At 50.9% G+C, this 16,793-nt stretch overlaps 1 protein-coding gene across 5 annotated transcripts in view; it reads right to left on the bottom strand.

Annotated features, from left to right (window-relative positions):
* The window catches only part of LOC126980663 (ankyrin repeat domain-containing protein 17-like), a 35,557-nt gene that overhangs the window by 2,081 nt on the left and 16,683 nt on the right, over positions 1 to 16,793 (bottom strand). For 4 of the 5 annotated variants that reach the window (XM_050830752.1, XM_050830754.1, XM_050830755.1 and 1 more), the window contains 15 exons: positions 16,204 to 16,404; positions 15,337 to 15,435; positions 14,020 to 14,244; positions 13,089 to 13,278; positions 11,826 to 12,000; positions 11,294 to 11,420; positions 10,839 to 11,054; positions 10,091 to 10,376; positions 9,792 to 9,985; positions 7,254 to 9,515; positions 6,816 to 7,077; positions 6,331 to 6,494; positions 5,657 to 6,013; positions 4,459 to 4,634; positions 201 to 4,023 (listed from right to left, as the gene is read on the bottom strand). In XM_050830752.1, coding sequence (XP_050686709.1) covers positions 201 to 4,023; positions 4,459 to 4,634; positions 5,657 to 6,013; positions 6,331 to 6,494; positions 6,816 to 7,077; positions 7,254 to 9,515; positions 9,792 to 9,985; positions 10,091 to 10,376; positions 10,839 to 11,054; positions 11,294 to 11,420; positions 11,826 to 12,000; positions 13,089 to 13,278; positions 14,020 to 14,244; positions 15,337 to 15,435; positions 16,204 to 16,404 — 8,757 coding nt within the window. The remainder of the gene's footprint in view (positions 1 to 200; positions 4,024 to 4,458; positions 4,635 to 5,656; positions 6,014 to 6,330; positions 6,495 to 6,815; positions 7,078 to 7,253; positions 9,516 to 9,791; positions 9,986 to 10,090; positions 10,377 to 10,838; positions 11,055 to 11,293; positions 11,421 to 11,825; positions 12,001 to 13,088; positions 13,279 to 14,019; positions 14,245 to 15,336; positions 15,436 to 16,203; positions 16,405 to 16,793) is intronic. The other variant, XM_050830753.1, reaches the window with a different exon arrangement.

Raw genomic sequence — 16,793 nt, 5'->3', positions numbered from 1 at the left:
AGAGGAGACGAAGGAACATATGAAGAGGCAGTTCACCTGTCCCCAATGAACATTAGATTCAAGGGACATACTCATCCCTACTACTTTGAGCTTGCATGACAAGTGTTTCATGGCAGTGTCTATATCACTTACAAAACAACAAAAACAAAAGGAACAAAATGAGATAGTACAGGAAAAAAAGAATCTTGAATTATACTTACTTGTCCATACTGTGTTAAGTCCAGGTCATTGTAGTATGGGTTGGCTGCTGGAAGGGTGCGTTCCATGTGGGGTGTGCCCAACATCTCTGGGAGTGGCATGGCCCACGGGAGTTCATTGTTGAACACACCGCCAACACCCCCACGCCCTCCTCCAACCACCCCCGCACAGCGCTCAGACCTCTTCTGGGCACGCTCAGTGCCTATGGGCTGCAGCTTGGTGTGACGCTCCTCTGGCAGCTGGGCAAGGCCTCCCGTGTTGCCAGAGGAGGCACTCTGAGTGGGGGAGGCAGGGTTGGAGGAGTGAGGGGAGGCCAGTGGAGAGGTGTTATCCTGAGCAGGTCCTACACCGCTTCTGAAAGGAGCATTTCCTCCCACTGAGGCTGGAATGGGGGCCAGAGGTGGAGGGTTGCGGGGCATCAGTCCACTCATCATCTCGTTCAGAGTATTTGGGAGTGAGAGAGATGCCTCAATGCCCGCAGGAAACTGCCCAATTCCTCCAAAGGCTGTGCTTAATGAGTGAGTGACTGTCGAGGCCCCGTTCTGGAACGCAGCCAGCTGAGAGCGGGGAGGGAAGGTGGTCGGCACAAAGGTCCCCGACCTGCTGGTGAAGTCTGGTGCATTGGGGTTGAGGTTACTCTGTATTTGAGGGGCAGCAGAGATTGGAGCCAGGATGTTGTTGGTGAAGACAGGGTGGGTGTTGGTCTGGGGGGTGGTGAACCGCGGCCCATTCATCATTCCAGCTAACTGGGCTAGAGTGGAGAAGGACTGCTGTTGTTGCTGCTGCTGCTGTTGTTGTTGTTGCTGCTGCTGCTGCTGCTTCTGTTGGTGGAACGACCCCATCTCCAAGGGTGGCGGTGGAGGCTTTCGGTAGGGCTGCCCAGGTGCCAAGTTCACCAGCTCAGAGTGGTCTGGCGGAGGCAGGGGGCCGCGGGGCATGGACGACACAGGGCCACCTGGTGCTAGGCTGGCGATGGAGACACCGGAATAAGGCTGCTGTCCCATGTTCAGCGCAGACTGTGACAAGGGCCCACGGGTGGGTGGCAGGGGAGCACCGGGCCCCAGCGAGGCAGAAGGCATGGGCAACCGCACCAGTGGAGACAAGACGGGCGGAGGGGTGCGGGAGGGTCCGGGAAGGAGAGCAAAGGGAGCAGCAGCAGCCATTTCCATTGAGGAGCGGGGGATGGGTGGGGGCGTGGCTGTTTGGCGTGCAGGGGGAGGCGCAATGGGCCGCATGGAAGGGGAGGCCACAGGTGTACCCGGGGCACTGCGGGCCATGTTACCGTTCCCACCCTGATGAGGTCCAGACAAGGGCATGGGCATGGGCACGCTGCCAGGGGGACTTCCAGAGGACACAGAGGCCATGTGGCTGGTGTGGGTAGTAACAGTTGCGGTAGAGGCGGTGCCCCTGTAGCCGGGTGCACGTGTCACCTCTGCCATCGGGGGCTGCTCCACAGGCTCTGGGTAAGCACTGGAAGTAGGATGGGGCAATTGGGGCTGAAGGGGTGGATGGGGCTGTGGCATCATCTTGTTGCCACCACCACCATTAGGCACCAGGCCAGCAGCCGCCACAGCAGCAAAGTTGACCTGCTTCTCTTTGGGGCCCCACATGGCCTCATGGGTCACCTGACTCAGCCGGTTGCTGAAGATGGAGTACTGCTGGCCGACTGGCCCACTGTTGTTGCTGGCATTACTGTTATTGTTGTTATTATTGTTGTTGTTACTACTGTTGTTGTTGTTGTTGGCTTCTGGAGCAGCCTTGCTATCCTCCCCAGGGCCAGTCTCCACCACATTCATGGAACTATTATTGGTGCTGCTGTTGGAGACATTAGCGTTGTTGATAGTGGTGTTGTTAGCGCAGGCAGCATTGGTGTTGCTCACTCCTTGGTGTGGCACAGGTTTGGGGGAAGCCACCAAAGGTGGGGTGGAGCTTTTGTTTATGTTCTTGTGGTCAGCAAGTTTAGCAGCAAATGTCTGAAGAGGTTCAGTCTGCAAGGATACACTGCTTGGGAGGCAAGGGTTAATGACCTTTGCAACAGTCTGGGGAGGCCCAGACTTTTTGTCTCCGGGGAACAGCTGCCGCACTGCTGGGCTCTTGGAGCTGGCACCAGGGAGGCCACAGCCAGACATGGGCCGTCCCTGGGCTGGAGTGCGCTTGGGAGATGAGACAGCGTTGGACCAAGCAGTGGTGGTGGTGGTGCCAGACTTAGCCACTGAGACACTGATGGTGGAGGAGGTGACGGTGGCCATGCTGATGCCGATGGTGCTTGCTGGCCTCAGCCCCTTGCCGCCCCCTCCTTGGTTCATGGCTTCCACACTCATCTTGGAAGGCTTGGGAGCCACTTTGGTCACTGACTTAGGGAGCAACTCTGAGAGGTCCTTATCAGGATCCTTGACCAGGGCTGAGATGAGGTTCTGCGCCTGCCGGGTGGCTTCGGTGGAGCCTTTGATGCTGATCATGCGGTCCCCCTGACTCTTGCCCTGCTTCTCCACCTCTATGTGGGCACCAGACACTTCGCGGATGGTGTTGATGTTGCAGCCGCCACGGCCAATGACACGGCTGATGGCACTGTTGGGAACAGCCACCTTCTTGGCCTTGCGGCTCACTTCCTTCCAGCCCTCCTCTCTCCGTGTTCCCTTCTTGGGGCTGGTCCCCAGTCCCGGTGCTGACTTTGCGTTGGGGCTGAGGGAGGGAGCACTGAGGGTAGTGGATGCGCTGCCCACCAGGCCAGGTATGGGGGTGACGTAGTGGTCTACCTCCACAAAGGAGTCCAGGGCACTGACGCGAGAGGGTTCGTGTCCGCTTTTCTTGTTGTTGGCCGTTGGTTTGGCAGCAACGTCAACGTGGAAGATATCCGCTTCATTTATGTTTCCGCTGGCCTTATTCTCCTCGTCCTTCTTTTTCTTAGTCTTGGAAGAGATGGTGGTGTTTGAGGCACTAGAGAGTGGCTGTGTGGTGGTGGTAGAGGCAGAGGTGGTGGAGGCAGACTTCTTGAGCTCACTGCTTTCGCTCAGAGGGACAGAGGAGGGTGTGGCGCCGGGCTTCGGGCCTGCAGTGCCGTTCGCCTCCTTCACAGAGGTCTCCTTCCTTTTCTTCTTGGTCCTCTTGTTCTGCTTGTCTTTTTCCTCTGCTGGCTTGGTCTCGGAGGTGGCGCTGGTCTGGCTATTGGAGTCGATGCCGCTGTCTCCGTCCTTCTCCTCAGGAGCAATCTGGTCCACGGCGCGCTGGAGGGCATTCACCTCATTCTTCTCCCGCTTGCTCTGCTCCTCGGGCTGCTCCTGATCCTCGTTGCTGCCGTTGTCATATTCATCTTCTTCATAGTTGTCGCTCGCATCGTCGGTCCGCTTGACTTCCTCCATGCGTCTTTTCTCCTCTTTCTTCTCCTGCTTCTTGGCCTTCTTCTTGAGTCTTCGTCGAGAGGCAGCGGCCTTCTTGGACTCCTCCCGTGAACGTTCCTGCTCGAGCTCCTCCAGCAGGATGGAGGCATTCTTGTTGGCCTCCAGCGCCTGCTTGTCCTTGGCTGCCCGGATCACCTCCAGGCAGTTGGTGCACTTGGTGATGAGCTCCTTATCTCCCAGTGTGGCAATGTACCGCTGCAGCTCCTGGTCTGAGGGGAACTGAGAAACATTGCGCACCATGTACTTCACCACCTTGTAGTGGCCACGCTTGAATGCCGCCATCAGGCAGGAGACTCGCCTGTTGTCCTCAGAGTCAATGTCTGCGGAAGCGCTGTAGAGCATCTGCACTACCTCCAGGTGGCCACCATTGGCTGCTAGCCACAAGGGGGAGTTGCCTTTTTTGTTTTTCACCTCTACTTGTGCACCTCTGTAAAGAGACAATAATCACATCAAATTTTTCATTTTATTTTGAAAAATAGGAAGGGTATGTTTTGCAGTGCCTATGTACAGTAATATTGAGCTGCTGCCTAGCTCACACTGATGAGTAAGTGGATGCCAAAGCTTTGAAGGCACACAGGGACAGTAAGAGCGAACTTATGATATTTAAGTCAGAGGGGGAGAGGATGGGACCTATACAAGGACAGAGCATGAATGTGGGAAAATAGGGGCATCCTCTAGTCTAGAGATCACAGGACCCTTAAGAAATTCAACAGAATGTGAAGAAATGATTGGTGATAGGCAGAACATGGGACTAAAAGCTACTGGAGTGACAACACTAATAAGAGGAAAGTGAGGGTGGGGATAATGATGAAGATGTTATTGTAACTAATCAACCAATAAATATCACATGCCAAAAACCCACCTCTGAATAAGGAGTTCCACAAACTTGTAGTGGCCCTTGTCAGCGGCGATGGTGAGGGCGGTGTCCCTGGAGGATGGCACGGGCGGGGCGTTGACATCCGCCCCCTTGTCCAGCAACACACGACCCACCTCAACGTAGCCGCCGCTGGCAGCCTCCATGAGGGGGGTGAGGCCGGTCTGCAGCAAACAGACACCAAGATGAGGGATTGGCCCAACACAGAAGTTAAGGCAAACTGTCACATGTAAAAAATGGGGCTAACTCTGAAGTGGAGTGTTGTGAGGCCCCTTATATGGTGGGGCTGAGTTATGGTTACAATGCGCCACTAAGAAAACAACACAATCTATGAAGCTCCTCCCATTCCCTCTTGCCCATGTATGCTTGTGGATCAGCTTGTGTTGGAAGGTGTTTACCAGGACCAAGCCCCTCTCATCAGACATCCACAAGGTATTGTCCATTCTCATTTATTCCATCAACACCCCTCTTCCTAACCACACCTCAAAACTCCACACTTCCAACTTTTGTTTCATATTCCCCATGACTATCTTCTGTTTAATGTAAGGTTTTCTCTTAACTTCTCATGAGTTTAGACAGTCAATGATACGCTTCTAATCTGTCCATTGCCTCATCCTTTCCCATGCCCAATGCTATCAAATCCTCTTCAGTGCACTGCCTCCATGCCTTATGTAGCCTGCTTGGTGGGCAGCACTTCCACCCCTACAGCTCTCCTGAATGTCTCATCATCCCCATTCCTCTTTAAGTACCCAAACCACCTTAACCTCCATACTCTCCGCACTACTCAGCTTCTTATGTTCATATTCCCTAACACAAATATTTTTCTATCATTTCCCAAACATTTCAAACACTGGGCTATATCCTCCTAAATGTCTACTTCAATCTTGTCTTCCTGTCCCCTATCATTTACTTGGGCACATGCACACATCCTCAACTAACCAAACACTACAACAAATCAAATCTCCACACTTCCAGCTTTCAATTCATATTTTCTAACAAATATTATTCTTTCATTTCCCAAACTCTTCAAACATTTGGGTGACATCCTCCCAATACCTCGCCTTAATTTTGCCTTTTTTTCCCCTATCATTCCTGGGGCACATGCACAGACCCAAATACAGGCTTCACCTAATCTACCATTGTACAAGTGTGTAGGAAGCTGCACAAGATGAACATGAGGACTCACCTTTGCCCGGTGCTCAACGTTAGCCTTGCGGTCGAGCAGGAGCGACACCACCTCGTGCCGGCCCTGGAAGCAGGCCAGTGTGAGGGCGGTGTTACGGTTGGTCTCAATCTGGGCATTGATGTCTGAGCCCATGTCTAGGAGAAGCTTGACGGCCGCCACGTGTCCGTTCATGGCGGCCAGCATGAGCGGGGAAATGCCGAGCTTGGAGCCGGTGCGTGAGTTTATCTCTGCCCCGTTGTCCAGAAGGAGCTTGATGATGTTGACGAAGCCCCCGGACGCCGCCAGGGAGAGCGGGGTGTAGTCCGACACGTTGCGGTGCTCCTTGTTGGCGCCGCGCTGGAGCAGGATTTCCACAACCTACGTGGCAGGAGAAGCGGAGGTGAGTTTGGCGTGAAGCAATGATCGGTGCCTTCAATACTGCTATTACAAGCTTTAAACTAACTAACACTCAGCATGTTCTTCATAACCTTAAGAAATGTGGCTTAGGAATATGTCTGCATGAGTCATAAGAGACAGTTTTAAGGGATATGTTTCCAAGACCTAAAGGTTAAAAGCTAGGTTCCCTTTCACCACTCTAGCCCATGACATCTAACCACCCAATCTGCCTCTACTTTAAACAGGCTCACCCTCAACCAATAAGGCTGGGAGGCAATACTGTGCCACTCAATGCATACCTCATATCTGCCCCCTGAGCAGGCCAGGGAGAGGGGCGTGTCCTTGGTGCGCTCGGACTGAGCCTCGATGTGAGCACCTGTGCTGAGGAGGGTCTCCACTACCTTGGCATGGCCTGCAGTGGCTGCTAAGATGAGGGGAGTAAAGCCCTTCTTATCACGATGTTCTGAAACAACGAGAAACCGTGAGACCAACTGGCGCTGGTGGAAATGTTTGTAGTGATGGAAGATATGAAAACCTCCTTTAGTCTGATGCTGTGCTCTTGAACAGAAGTATTTTCATGGGATTGAGATCAAGATTTGTTACAGTGATACGTTTCTAAGGAAAGCCCTTCCTCGTCCACCACATTCTAGCTGTTATTCAACTCTCCAGCTCCTTTTATATTCACTCCATTATAATTTCCATATTCTTTACTCTATGTTCTCAATCCCTCAAATGACAACAGTTTTTTACATATACAGAGAGAGGGAGGGGGGTGGAGCCTTACCAATGTTGGCGCCCCGGTTTAGTAGGAGATGCACCAGTTCCTCGTGGCCGCCGGCGCACGCCAAGGTGAGGGCCGTGTCGTGATTGGAGTCTGTTTCGATGTCTACGTCCACCAGGCTTGAGGGTAACGCCGTCGGGTAGTGGCACACTCCACCGGGGGCAATCCCTGTTGAGCCATTATACTGCACGCTGCCGTCCCCGCCCATGTAGGGGACGCCCACGGACACAGGCACTCCACCCACGCCCAGCTGACCACTGCCCACCTGCAAACACACAAAACACTTACTTCAGCAATTACCCAAACCTGCAGGTAATGAGCCAACGCCTGAAACACTAAGACGTCTTGTGGGAATGGGTGGCAGCATGTGTCAGACCAAATACAAATTTTTCCTTCAATAGTATACAGCAGTGAACAAACTAAATGCCACGCAAGACTCACCTGAGCAGCGGGTGTGGTGATCATGTCTGGTAACTGGTCATTGAGGATCTTGGCCGGGGCTGCTGGGGTGGCCACCATCAGTCCGTTCTCATTCATGTGAAGGCCTTGACCGAAGGTTGTCACTGGTCCATTGGTGAGGGGCAGTGTGCCAGAAGGGGCTGCCATGGTGGCAGGGAAGTGGGCCATGGTGTGGGTGTTGGCAAAGACCACTCCCTGACTTGAGGAGTCCAGAGGCAGGCCGGCCGCAACCGTCTGGTGGTGGGAGGCCACGGCGGTGTCCTGGACCGCCGCTCCATCCACACTCACGGGGAGGCTGAGCTGGCCCTCTCGCTCCTGCTTGCCAGCGTTGCCTCGCACCTGCTTCTTGCTCTTCTTGGAAGGTTGGTTTAGGCTTGGTGGGTGGGGGGCTGCAGGGCTGGTGTGAAGGAGGGGACCCATGGGGGGCCCCCTCTGCTGCCCACTGAGCTCAGTGGTGTTGATTCCTAGCTGAGGGGAGTGGAGTAAGAACTTCTTCACCTGGGACTTGTTCGACAGAGCCGCTCCCGCCATGGCAGGAGTGCCGGCACTGGCACTGGTCACGCTGCTAGTGGTTGTGGATGCTGCTCCAGAGGGACCTATGACTTGTAACTGCTGGGCTGCTACAGCTGCAGCAGCAGTCTGACTGGTGACTGGCTGACTGGGCACTGCCTGCCCCATCCCCAGGGCAGACAAGTGGCCATACTGTAGAGGCACAGAGCCCGTGCCAACTTGGAAAGGTGCAAACTGTAAGTGAGGTGTGGATACAAGCGTGTTGGGCACAAACTGCAACCCTGTGGCCGGGGCTGGCCCCAGCCCCGTCGAGAGCTGCAGCGGAGTACTGATGGAGGTGAGAGGAACCACTTCTGCTCCAGTCTCTCCTTCTCGCGCTGCTCCGCTATTCTCTTTACCCAGGCCGGCACTGCTCGCCGCTTCTTCGTTTGGTAAGAGGCCAGGGCAGTCACACTCAGAAGGAACACTTCGCTTCTTGTCCATCTTTCCTCTCGGCGCAGTCTCCGCCTTGCCCTTGGCCTGGCAGCTGTGCTCATGAGTGGCGTCCACAAGCAGCGCGGGAGGAAGTGGAGGAGGGGGAGGGGGAAGGCATTGTGAGGCTCCGCTGGTGGGGTGCAGCACCCCCGGGGGAGGAGGGGGAGGAAGAGAGGTCACATTTCCTCCTGGGACAAGCAACGGCTGAGAGGGGAGTCCACTCACTGGGCAGCTGTAGGAGCCTTCCACACCGTGGGATAACTGCACGGGCTGAACTTGTATCTGCGGCCCCCCGCCGCTGCGCTGGACCACCATCATGGGCTGGGGCTGGGAGGTAGGCTGCTGTTGCTGCTGCTGCTGGTGTTGTTGCTGCTGCTGCTGCTGCTGTTGCTTCTGCTGTTGCTGCTGCTGCTGCTGCTGTAACTGAAGTTTCTTCTTATCTGCCTTCTTTGAGGGAATCATTTTGGGTCTTTCTGAGACAGGAACATTTCCTGTGGCTGGACCAGAGGAAGAAATACTATGGGTCGGTAAGGAAGGTGGAGAAGCTGGAGTAAGGTAAGCAGATGAAGCAGAGTATGCCGCAGCAGTCTCCTGGGGGCAGGTCCCCCCAGGGAACATGGAGGAGGGCACTTGAGCTCCTTCAGCTGGAAGAGAGACTGGCAGGTGTGAGGCAGAGGGTGCCGCCCCCCCATAGAGGGACACAACAGGGGGCAGGTCTGACATGACAACCCCAGGGGGAAGGGTGGTCCACCCACCGCCAGGAGGAAAGCCTGTCTGAGTCTCCACAGTGTGAGTGGCGGGCAAGTGGCTGTGTAGAGAGGCTGGGGGGTAGACCAGGGGAGCTGCCAGGGAGGTGCTGCCTGCAATGATGCCAGTACTGGAGGTGGTGCTGGAGGTGCTGCTGCTTGCTAAGGTGCTGATGGAGGCCCCGCTGCTGCAAGGGGCGTTGGTACTGACGCTGCTGCGAGAGGCGTCATAGGAGCCGCTGAAGGGAATGACCTTCCCCTGGAGCTCCCTCTCCACCCTCTGCAGCTCCTCAAGAATCTGCTGTTTCTGCAAGATCTGCTCCTCGCGGTTCTGGTGCGGCTGCTCAGCCTTCTTCACTAGGTTGTCCACGTACTGGTCCAGGCGGTCGCAGGGGCGCAGTAGAGTCCCCGCCTCCTCAGGGGGATTGCCAGGTGGTGGGGGGGAGGTGGGGGAGGTTGGCGTCAGAAGGGTGTACTCATTCTTGCTGTTATTCGCTGAGGAAATCTTGGTCTGCTTGGGGGAAAAATATGAAATTGGATCATTATGTGGCTCATTTTTCTTCTACTCAGTTAATTAAAAAGATCTACTTAAATTCTTAAATATGAGTATACAACCAATATCAATGAATGCAACAAAATGTTATGGATATAGACAACTGACAATACAAATAATGTGTGGACAATAATTTTGCAGAAAGGTAAGTTTACAATGCATAGTCAGAATTAGGACTTGAAAGAACGAAGGACTATATTACATTTAAGTGAATAACTTGTGTAAAACTGTACTTACAGTCTGCGTCTCACTGGTAACAACAGTCTTGTCAGTGGCGACAGCAGGGGCAGGGGGAGTGAGGCCCGCAGCAAGAGTGGTTGGCATCGCCGAGGTGGGCACAGGCTTGCGGTTAGTCTTGGTGCGGTTCACCTTGGTCACGGTGGCCTGGTTGGCGGCCACCACAGCTGAGCCTCCTGGGACCCCTCCCTCATCTAGAGAAGATGAACCAAGGAATTACAAACATTAACAATTGTATAAACACAAATTGAATATAGCACAACACATCACAACACAAAGATTGATTAGCAGAAGCTCACCCATATCATTAAATAAAGCTTGATTCGCATTGAGCACTAAAGGTGTCTGAGGGTCTGAGCTTGGGACCACTGTGAGACCCATGGTGAGAGAGTGGGGGTCCCCTTCCAGGAAAGGGCCCCCAGTGGTCACCTCCCCTGCCCCTCCAGTGGTGCCCCCTGCCACACTGGGGTGGGGCTGAGCAACCACAGGCAACAAGTGAGAGATGGAGTTGGGGAAGTCAATGAGCAGCTGCACCACCTTGGTGTGTCCTCCCCGGCTGGCTTCCATCAACATGGTGGAGTTATCCTGCGGGGTGAAAGGGGAAAATGTTACAGGGGAGGTGGGTGGAACGCCTCTCAAGACTAACACTCAACTGATGAGCAATACTACTAACTCTTTTAATCCTATCACCATAACCTTTATCAATTTATAATTAGATTTTGCTTTTAACCCGGTAGCAGTGGGGATCATGTTTCTTAATGGTCCTCCCAAGCGAGAAAAATTAGAAAAAATCACCCCTCACACAAACCATTTCATAATATATATCAAAGCATTTGTGATCAGATTATGTATCATCTATTTTGGGGGGTTTAAATCATGGCACAAATTTGGCCTGTCGCTGCTACACGGTAAAGCCACAAATTTGTCCCGTCACTGCTACCGGGTTAAGAACAAGTAGACTAGATGAAAAGGTGATAGCTGCTGCAAATCCCTCCTTGTCTTCTTGAAAAGCTTACAGCCATACAAAACTACTTAGCCCTAACCTACCTTTAGCTTGTGATGAGGATCTGCACCGTGGACCAGCAGGAGCTCCACCACAGGCAGGTGTCCCCCAGCACAGGCAAGGGATAGCGGGGTGTGGTCATTGTTGGTGGTAGTCTTGTTCACATCTCCGCCCTTCACTATGAGGAACTGCACCGTGCACAGGTGGCCCGCCCGGCAGGCCTTCATCAGAGGGGTGCGGCCGCCCTCACTCTCGTGCTCCTGCAGTCAGGGAATGTTAGCCTCTTTCTCCAATTTGATTTTACTTACAGTCTGAAAAACTATCATGACACATATTCCAGCTAAAAACTTTCATTCTACTTAATAATTTGACACAGCGGATTATTAACTCTTAAGTATGTCAGTGTGTGTGCGTGTGTGTGTGTGTGTGAGAATGATACTGGCAGTGCTGGCCGCCTGATGTATTAGAGCATGGTAGAACAAGGCCGTGGCAGTCTCACCAGGTTGGCCCCAGCCTGGAGCAGAAGGTCTGCAACATCGGTGTGGCCGTTCTCACATGCGTAGGTGAGAGCGGTGTCTCCGGTGGATGTCTGGGCATTGACATTCGCTCCAGCATCGATGAGATACCTGAAACAACAACAACGCTGTGAGTTGTCCAGGAACATACACATAATGGATCAGCTAGTAAAAGTTGAATTAGAGAAAATATAGGTCAATCCTCTAAGTACAATAAAACCATCTGAAGCTCATAACCTTTAGAGGAAACCTACTCAAATTCTCATTATGATTACAAATATTCATGGAACATATATATTTTCTCACTGCTGTCTTGTTTGAATCATTTTTTTACTGGAGCATCACAGGAAGACATGAGAACAAATGTAAGGGAGGAGAGAGTATACGATCATCAAAAGTTGGAGATTCATACCTTGTCCAACCCCATCAGGGAAAACATGGACGTTGAAAAGAAGAAAAAGAAGAGGAAGAAGACAGACGAAGAAAAAAAAAAAAGAAACTGTAGGAAGCTCTTACTCGACAAGGTCCCTGTGTCCCTCCTGGGCGGCCTCCATCAGGGGGGTTGAGGCACCCAGCTCCAAGTCAGCACCGGCCTTGATGAGCAGGTCAGCAACATCTCTGAAGCCCCCGCAGCAGGCCAGCGTGAGAGCGGTCTCCTGCGTCTCCTCGGTCTGGGCGTTAATGTCAGCACCTGGGGAGGGATGGAAGGGGAGAGGATGAGGTGGTGACAATGATAGCAGGGAGAGACAAGGGGTGAGGTGATGGTGATGATGGTGGAAGGGAGAGAGAGATGGGAAAGGGGATGGAAGGGAGAGACAGATGGGAAAGGGGATGGAAGGGAGAGACAGATGGGAAAGGGGATGGAAGGGAGAGACAGATGGGAAAGGGGATGGAAGGGAGACAGATGGAAAAGAGGATGGAAGGGAGAGACAGATGGGAAAGGGGACAGAGAAATAAGAGAAAGCAGCAATGGATGTGATTCTAGAAAATTTAAAAGATTTTATTTTAATGAGTGCATGAAGGGGAGGAAGAGATTGTACGCGTGGTGGAGACAGAGGCAGCTAATACTGTATATAATGCACAATAATGATGGGAAAAGAGATGACTGTATGGGAGTTACTGTAATTAGAGTTTACACAGCATGGCATATAAACATGTGCAGAGAGGAAAGAGAAGAGACCAAGTGGCTACAGAAAACTAAGAACAAAAACACATTTCCAGTAGAATGAAGGGTAAATAGGGTGTTGGCTGAATTTTAGTAAAGATTTTAAACACACATCCTTGCCAGTAACCTAAAATATGAGGAAGGAGATTGTAGCCTAAAGTCCGTGTTCTTAACCCAGTAGCAGCGGGGATCATGTTTCTTAATGGTCCCTCCAAGCGAGAAAAATGAGAAAAAATCACCCCTCACACAAAACATTTCATAATATATATCGAAGTATTTGTGATCAGATTATGTATCATCTATTTTGGGGGGTTTATATCATGGCACAAATTTGGCCCGTCGCTGCTACATGGTAAGCCACAAATTTGGTCCGTCGCTGCTACCGGGTTAAATGCATCAGCACCTCAGTAAGCTTGTGTGAAAAGCCTCTCGTCAGGGACTTCAATGGACTGTTTTGTGATGCTAGTGATAGTTATACCCCACTTCTGCACCCTGAACAGAAAAAGCACACAAAGAATCAGTTAATCTTCCCTGTGGTCTTGGAAAATAGTTGTAAGGGGAGCACAATACATTTAAGAATATGGACTTCAGAATGACCTGCAGCCATGTCTCACCTCTGGCCAGTAGCAAGGTGACCATCTCCTCATGCCCCTCCCTTGCTGCCTCCATGAGGGGGGTGTAGCCTTCATCATTGACCTCCTCTATGTTGGCCCCACGCTCCAGCAGCAGCAGGGCCAGGTCCGTGTGGCCCCCGCAGGCAGCCAAGGTCAGCGGGGACTCAAAGCTGTCAGCGGGCATGTTTACCTTGGGAGAAAAGGGAGGCGGGAGGGAGCGGTCAGTTACCTGAGTAGCACCAGAGTGTACGCTTATGTGACTTGACTTGTACTAGCAGAGCACAGTCCTTTTTCTCTCTCTCTCTTTTTTTTTACAGCAAAGGAGGCAGCTCAAGGGTAAAAATACAAAAACATCAACAAAAAAGCTTGCTTGACGCTACTCAGACAATAGAAAAAAGAACAAGAGGCCAGAAGAGAAAGGTCAGTAATGATGTCTGCTTTGCCTTAGAAAGTATTGTGCCAGGTTGATGCTAAGAACCACTGCATCTAACTCAGATTGAAATGTACAAAATGACACAGGTCGGGATACATAACCCAGTGAAGTGACCTATACAAATAAGTGGAACAAAGGAATGTACACACACACCCATAAGGTAAACAATCATGGTGGTTGGGATATGTGGTTTGAAAGATGCAAAGGAGAGTCAGACAGAGACGGGTGCAAGGGTTTGGACACGTGAGAAGAGACAAAGAGCAGAGAGCTGAGGAGGGTGGAGGAAATGGAGGTACCTATCTGGAAGGAGACCAGTTGGAAATGTTTTAGAAATAGAGGAAGGATTAGCAATGGATTGAGCAAGATGGAGGAGGATCATTGCAAGTCCAACCCCAAGAATGAGAGATGGACTATAAATGAAGAAGAAACCTTTAAAATAAACAACCGTAAAATTTAACCTGTCCAAATAATAATGAAAACAGCGATTGTGTGCCTCACCTGCGCCCCTGAGTCTAGTAAGAGGCGGGCCACTTCTACATGGCCGTCCATGCTGGCCTCCATCAGGGCCGTATGCATCTCATCAGTCTTGTGCTCCTGGTCGGCCCCGGCATCCAGCAGGAACTTGACCATCTCTAGGTGGCCCTTGTAGCAAGCCAGGGTCAGGGCCGACTCCTTGAACTCGTTGCTGTGGGTGTTGATGCCAGCGCCCTTCTCTAACAGGATCTGGAAGAGGAGTGGAAGGATGAAGACAAGACGGATAAGATGAATGGAGATAATGGAGAGAAGTTGGATAAAGTGGAGTCATTGCAAAACACAGGGTATTATTTTGTTTTCCTTCCCAACTATAGTCTTCCAAATATGTTAAATTAAGATGGGTTGAGAGGAACAAAAATAATGTAGAAGAGATGGACAGAGTGGAGTCAAGAGCAGTAAAACATGACATAATTTTGTTTTCCTTCCCAACTAGAAAATGAATACCACACAGCAGACAACTATGAAACTTAGACAAGGTATGGTAGGGAGTATGGTAGGTAAGATGGGGTGTGAGGAACGGAGATAATTTAGACAAAGTTGGAGAGAGCGAAATCATAGCAAAACACAGGGTATCAATTTGTTTTCCTTCCCAACTAGAAAATGAATACCACACAGCAGACAACTATGAAACTTAGATAAGGTATGGTAGGGAGTATGGTAGGTAAGATGGGGTGTGAGGAATGGAGATAATATAGACAAAGTTGGAGAGAGCGAAATCATAGCAAAACACAGGGTATCAATTTGTTTTCCTTCTATAATAAAATGCATATCACACTCCAAGTAACCTAGAAACTAAGGGCCATGTTCTTAAACACTACCGTCTCTCATCAATTATTTTTTCTAAAGGCCAAAGAAAAAGAGGTAAAATGCATTCTCATGAGTTTTTAGAGTTCATGATACAGAAGCCTTGTCAAGTATGGAGAGAATGATTTTATGGAAGAAGGCAAAGAGAAAATGGAAGAGGCAAAGGAGAAAAAAACGGAAGGCGAAGAATGGAAACAGAAGAGTGTGAAGAGGAGAAAAAAATGGAACGCAAAGAGAAAATATAAATTGGAGATAAAACGGTACCCCAAAAAAAGTGAGAAGAAAGAAAATGGGAAAAAAAACTACCCCTGGAAAGACTCACAACTGGTAAAGCCATGTCAAATGTGTGCTCTTGGGCAATGAAATGTTAAATAATAATATGGCCCTACGGTACGGTATGGCAGTACTCAACGGTTGCTAACTCTCCGCACAGACGGTGGAGAGAAGAGCAGGTGACACTCTGCATTCATGACTCACCTTGGCTACCTCCACGTGGCCGGCCGAAGCAGCCTCCATCAAGGGTGTGTGGCCATTCTCATTGTGATCCTCTACGTTGGCCCCGTGGTGTAGAAGGACCTGAAGGGGGAAGAAAGAATAAGTTGTGGGATAAACCATTACTGTGATATGAATCCTTTGACATCTAGGTGTGTCGAGCTGATATAGATATGAAAACAATTAAAATCCCCTTGCGTCATTTGTGTTGATGGATGGTACAGTCTGTGAAGGGTGATCATGTAGCAGTGGCTCACTTCCAACCATCTGTGCTCATGTCAACACAACTGACCCCCTAAGACCTTAACTCCTTCAACATGAGGATGTGTATACTGTGTCCTTACGTGCGGCGTACCATATCCGAGAATGTGCTGCGCCCTGGCCCGCTTTAGCCAGTATACAAGTTATTTCATCTCTGTATATTTATGCTTACATCTCAAAATCATCAATTAACTTGTTTCTATATGTACACCATTTAATTCTGCATGTTTTCATATATAATACATGATGATTATGTTGAGTTTATGGCTGAAAACTTGTTAATATTCAATAGCGACTTTTGAAATTTGGCGTGCGTGGCAATCCCGGATACGGCGCGGGGTGCTGTTTTGGCCCGGCCATGGAGAAGGGGTTAAAATCTTTCCCACTGCATCCTCCACTCAGAGTAGCAACAGTCCAGTACTTTGTGGTCGACTTCAAGACCCTTTATACATGATTTAATTTACGCAGAAAAAGATAATTTTACAGTCCAAGTATTTTTTTCTATCCAACACAAATAACCAGTCACTCAGCGAAGCCTCCTGGCAGAGGGCGTGGCTTGAGAGTGGCTGGTGCTGTGAGGCTGCTGCTCACCTTGACAACATCGGTGTGTCCCCCAGCACAGGCGTACATGAGGGGGGTGTTGCCTGAGGAGGACTGGGCGTTGACATCCGCGTTGTGGGCGATCAAGAGTTTCACTATCTCTACATGTCCGGCCGAGGCTCCCTCCATCAGGGGGGTGCAGTCCCCCTTAATGCCCCGGTCCTCCACGTTGGCACGCATGGCTAGGAGAACCTGGGGTGGGAGGGGTCACGTTAGCTGGCTGGAACAATGGCTACTGAGAGGTCTGCTGCAGCACCCTGGGACACCAGCACCACCCACCCATCATGAACAGATAAACACAATTCTTACCTGTCCATTCAGCTTACTGTACTGATGTGAGGCAGTGAGCATGTGAGGCAATGCTGCAGGGTTGCCAGCATCACGTAATTACAAACTATTAAGTAACAGACAAACTCAGTATATTCAAAATTGTAAATAGGATACAGGAAAGTATTGGCAATAATTGGAGCCATATGATAAAGGAAGGACCACCCAGTTACCCTTGGGATGTGCCCACCCACACCCAGGGACTCTACACAAACACTTGGCTGCACACTTGGGGAATAAAAGACTGATAAAAG

The sequence above is a fragment of the Eriocheir sinensis genome, chromosome 45 (assembly GCF_024679095.1).
Source record: "Eriocheir sinensis breed Jianghai 21 chromosome 45, ASM2467909v1, whole genome shotgun sequence".
Classification (NCBI taxonomy): domain Eukaryota; kingdom Metazoa; phylum Arthropoda; class Malacostraca; order Decapoda; family Varunidae; genus Eriocheir; species Eriocheir sinensis.
The sequence above is the reverse complement of the archived record's forward strand: the minus strand, read 5'-3'. Positions and strand labels throughout refer to the sequence as shown.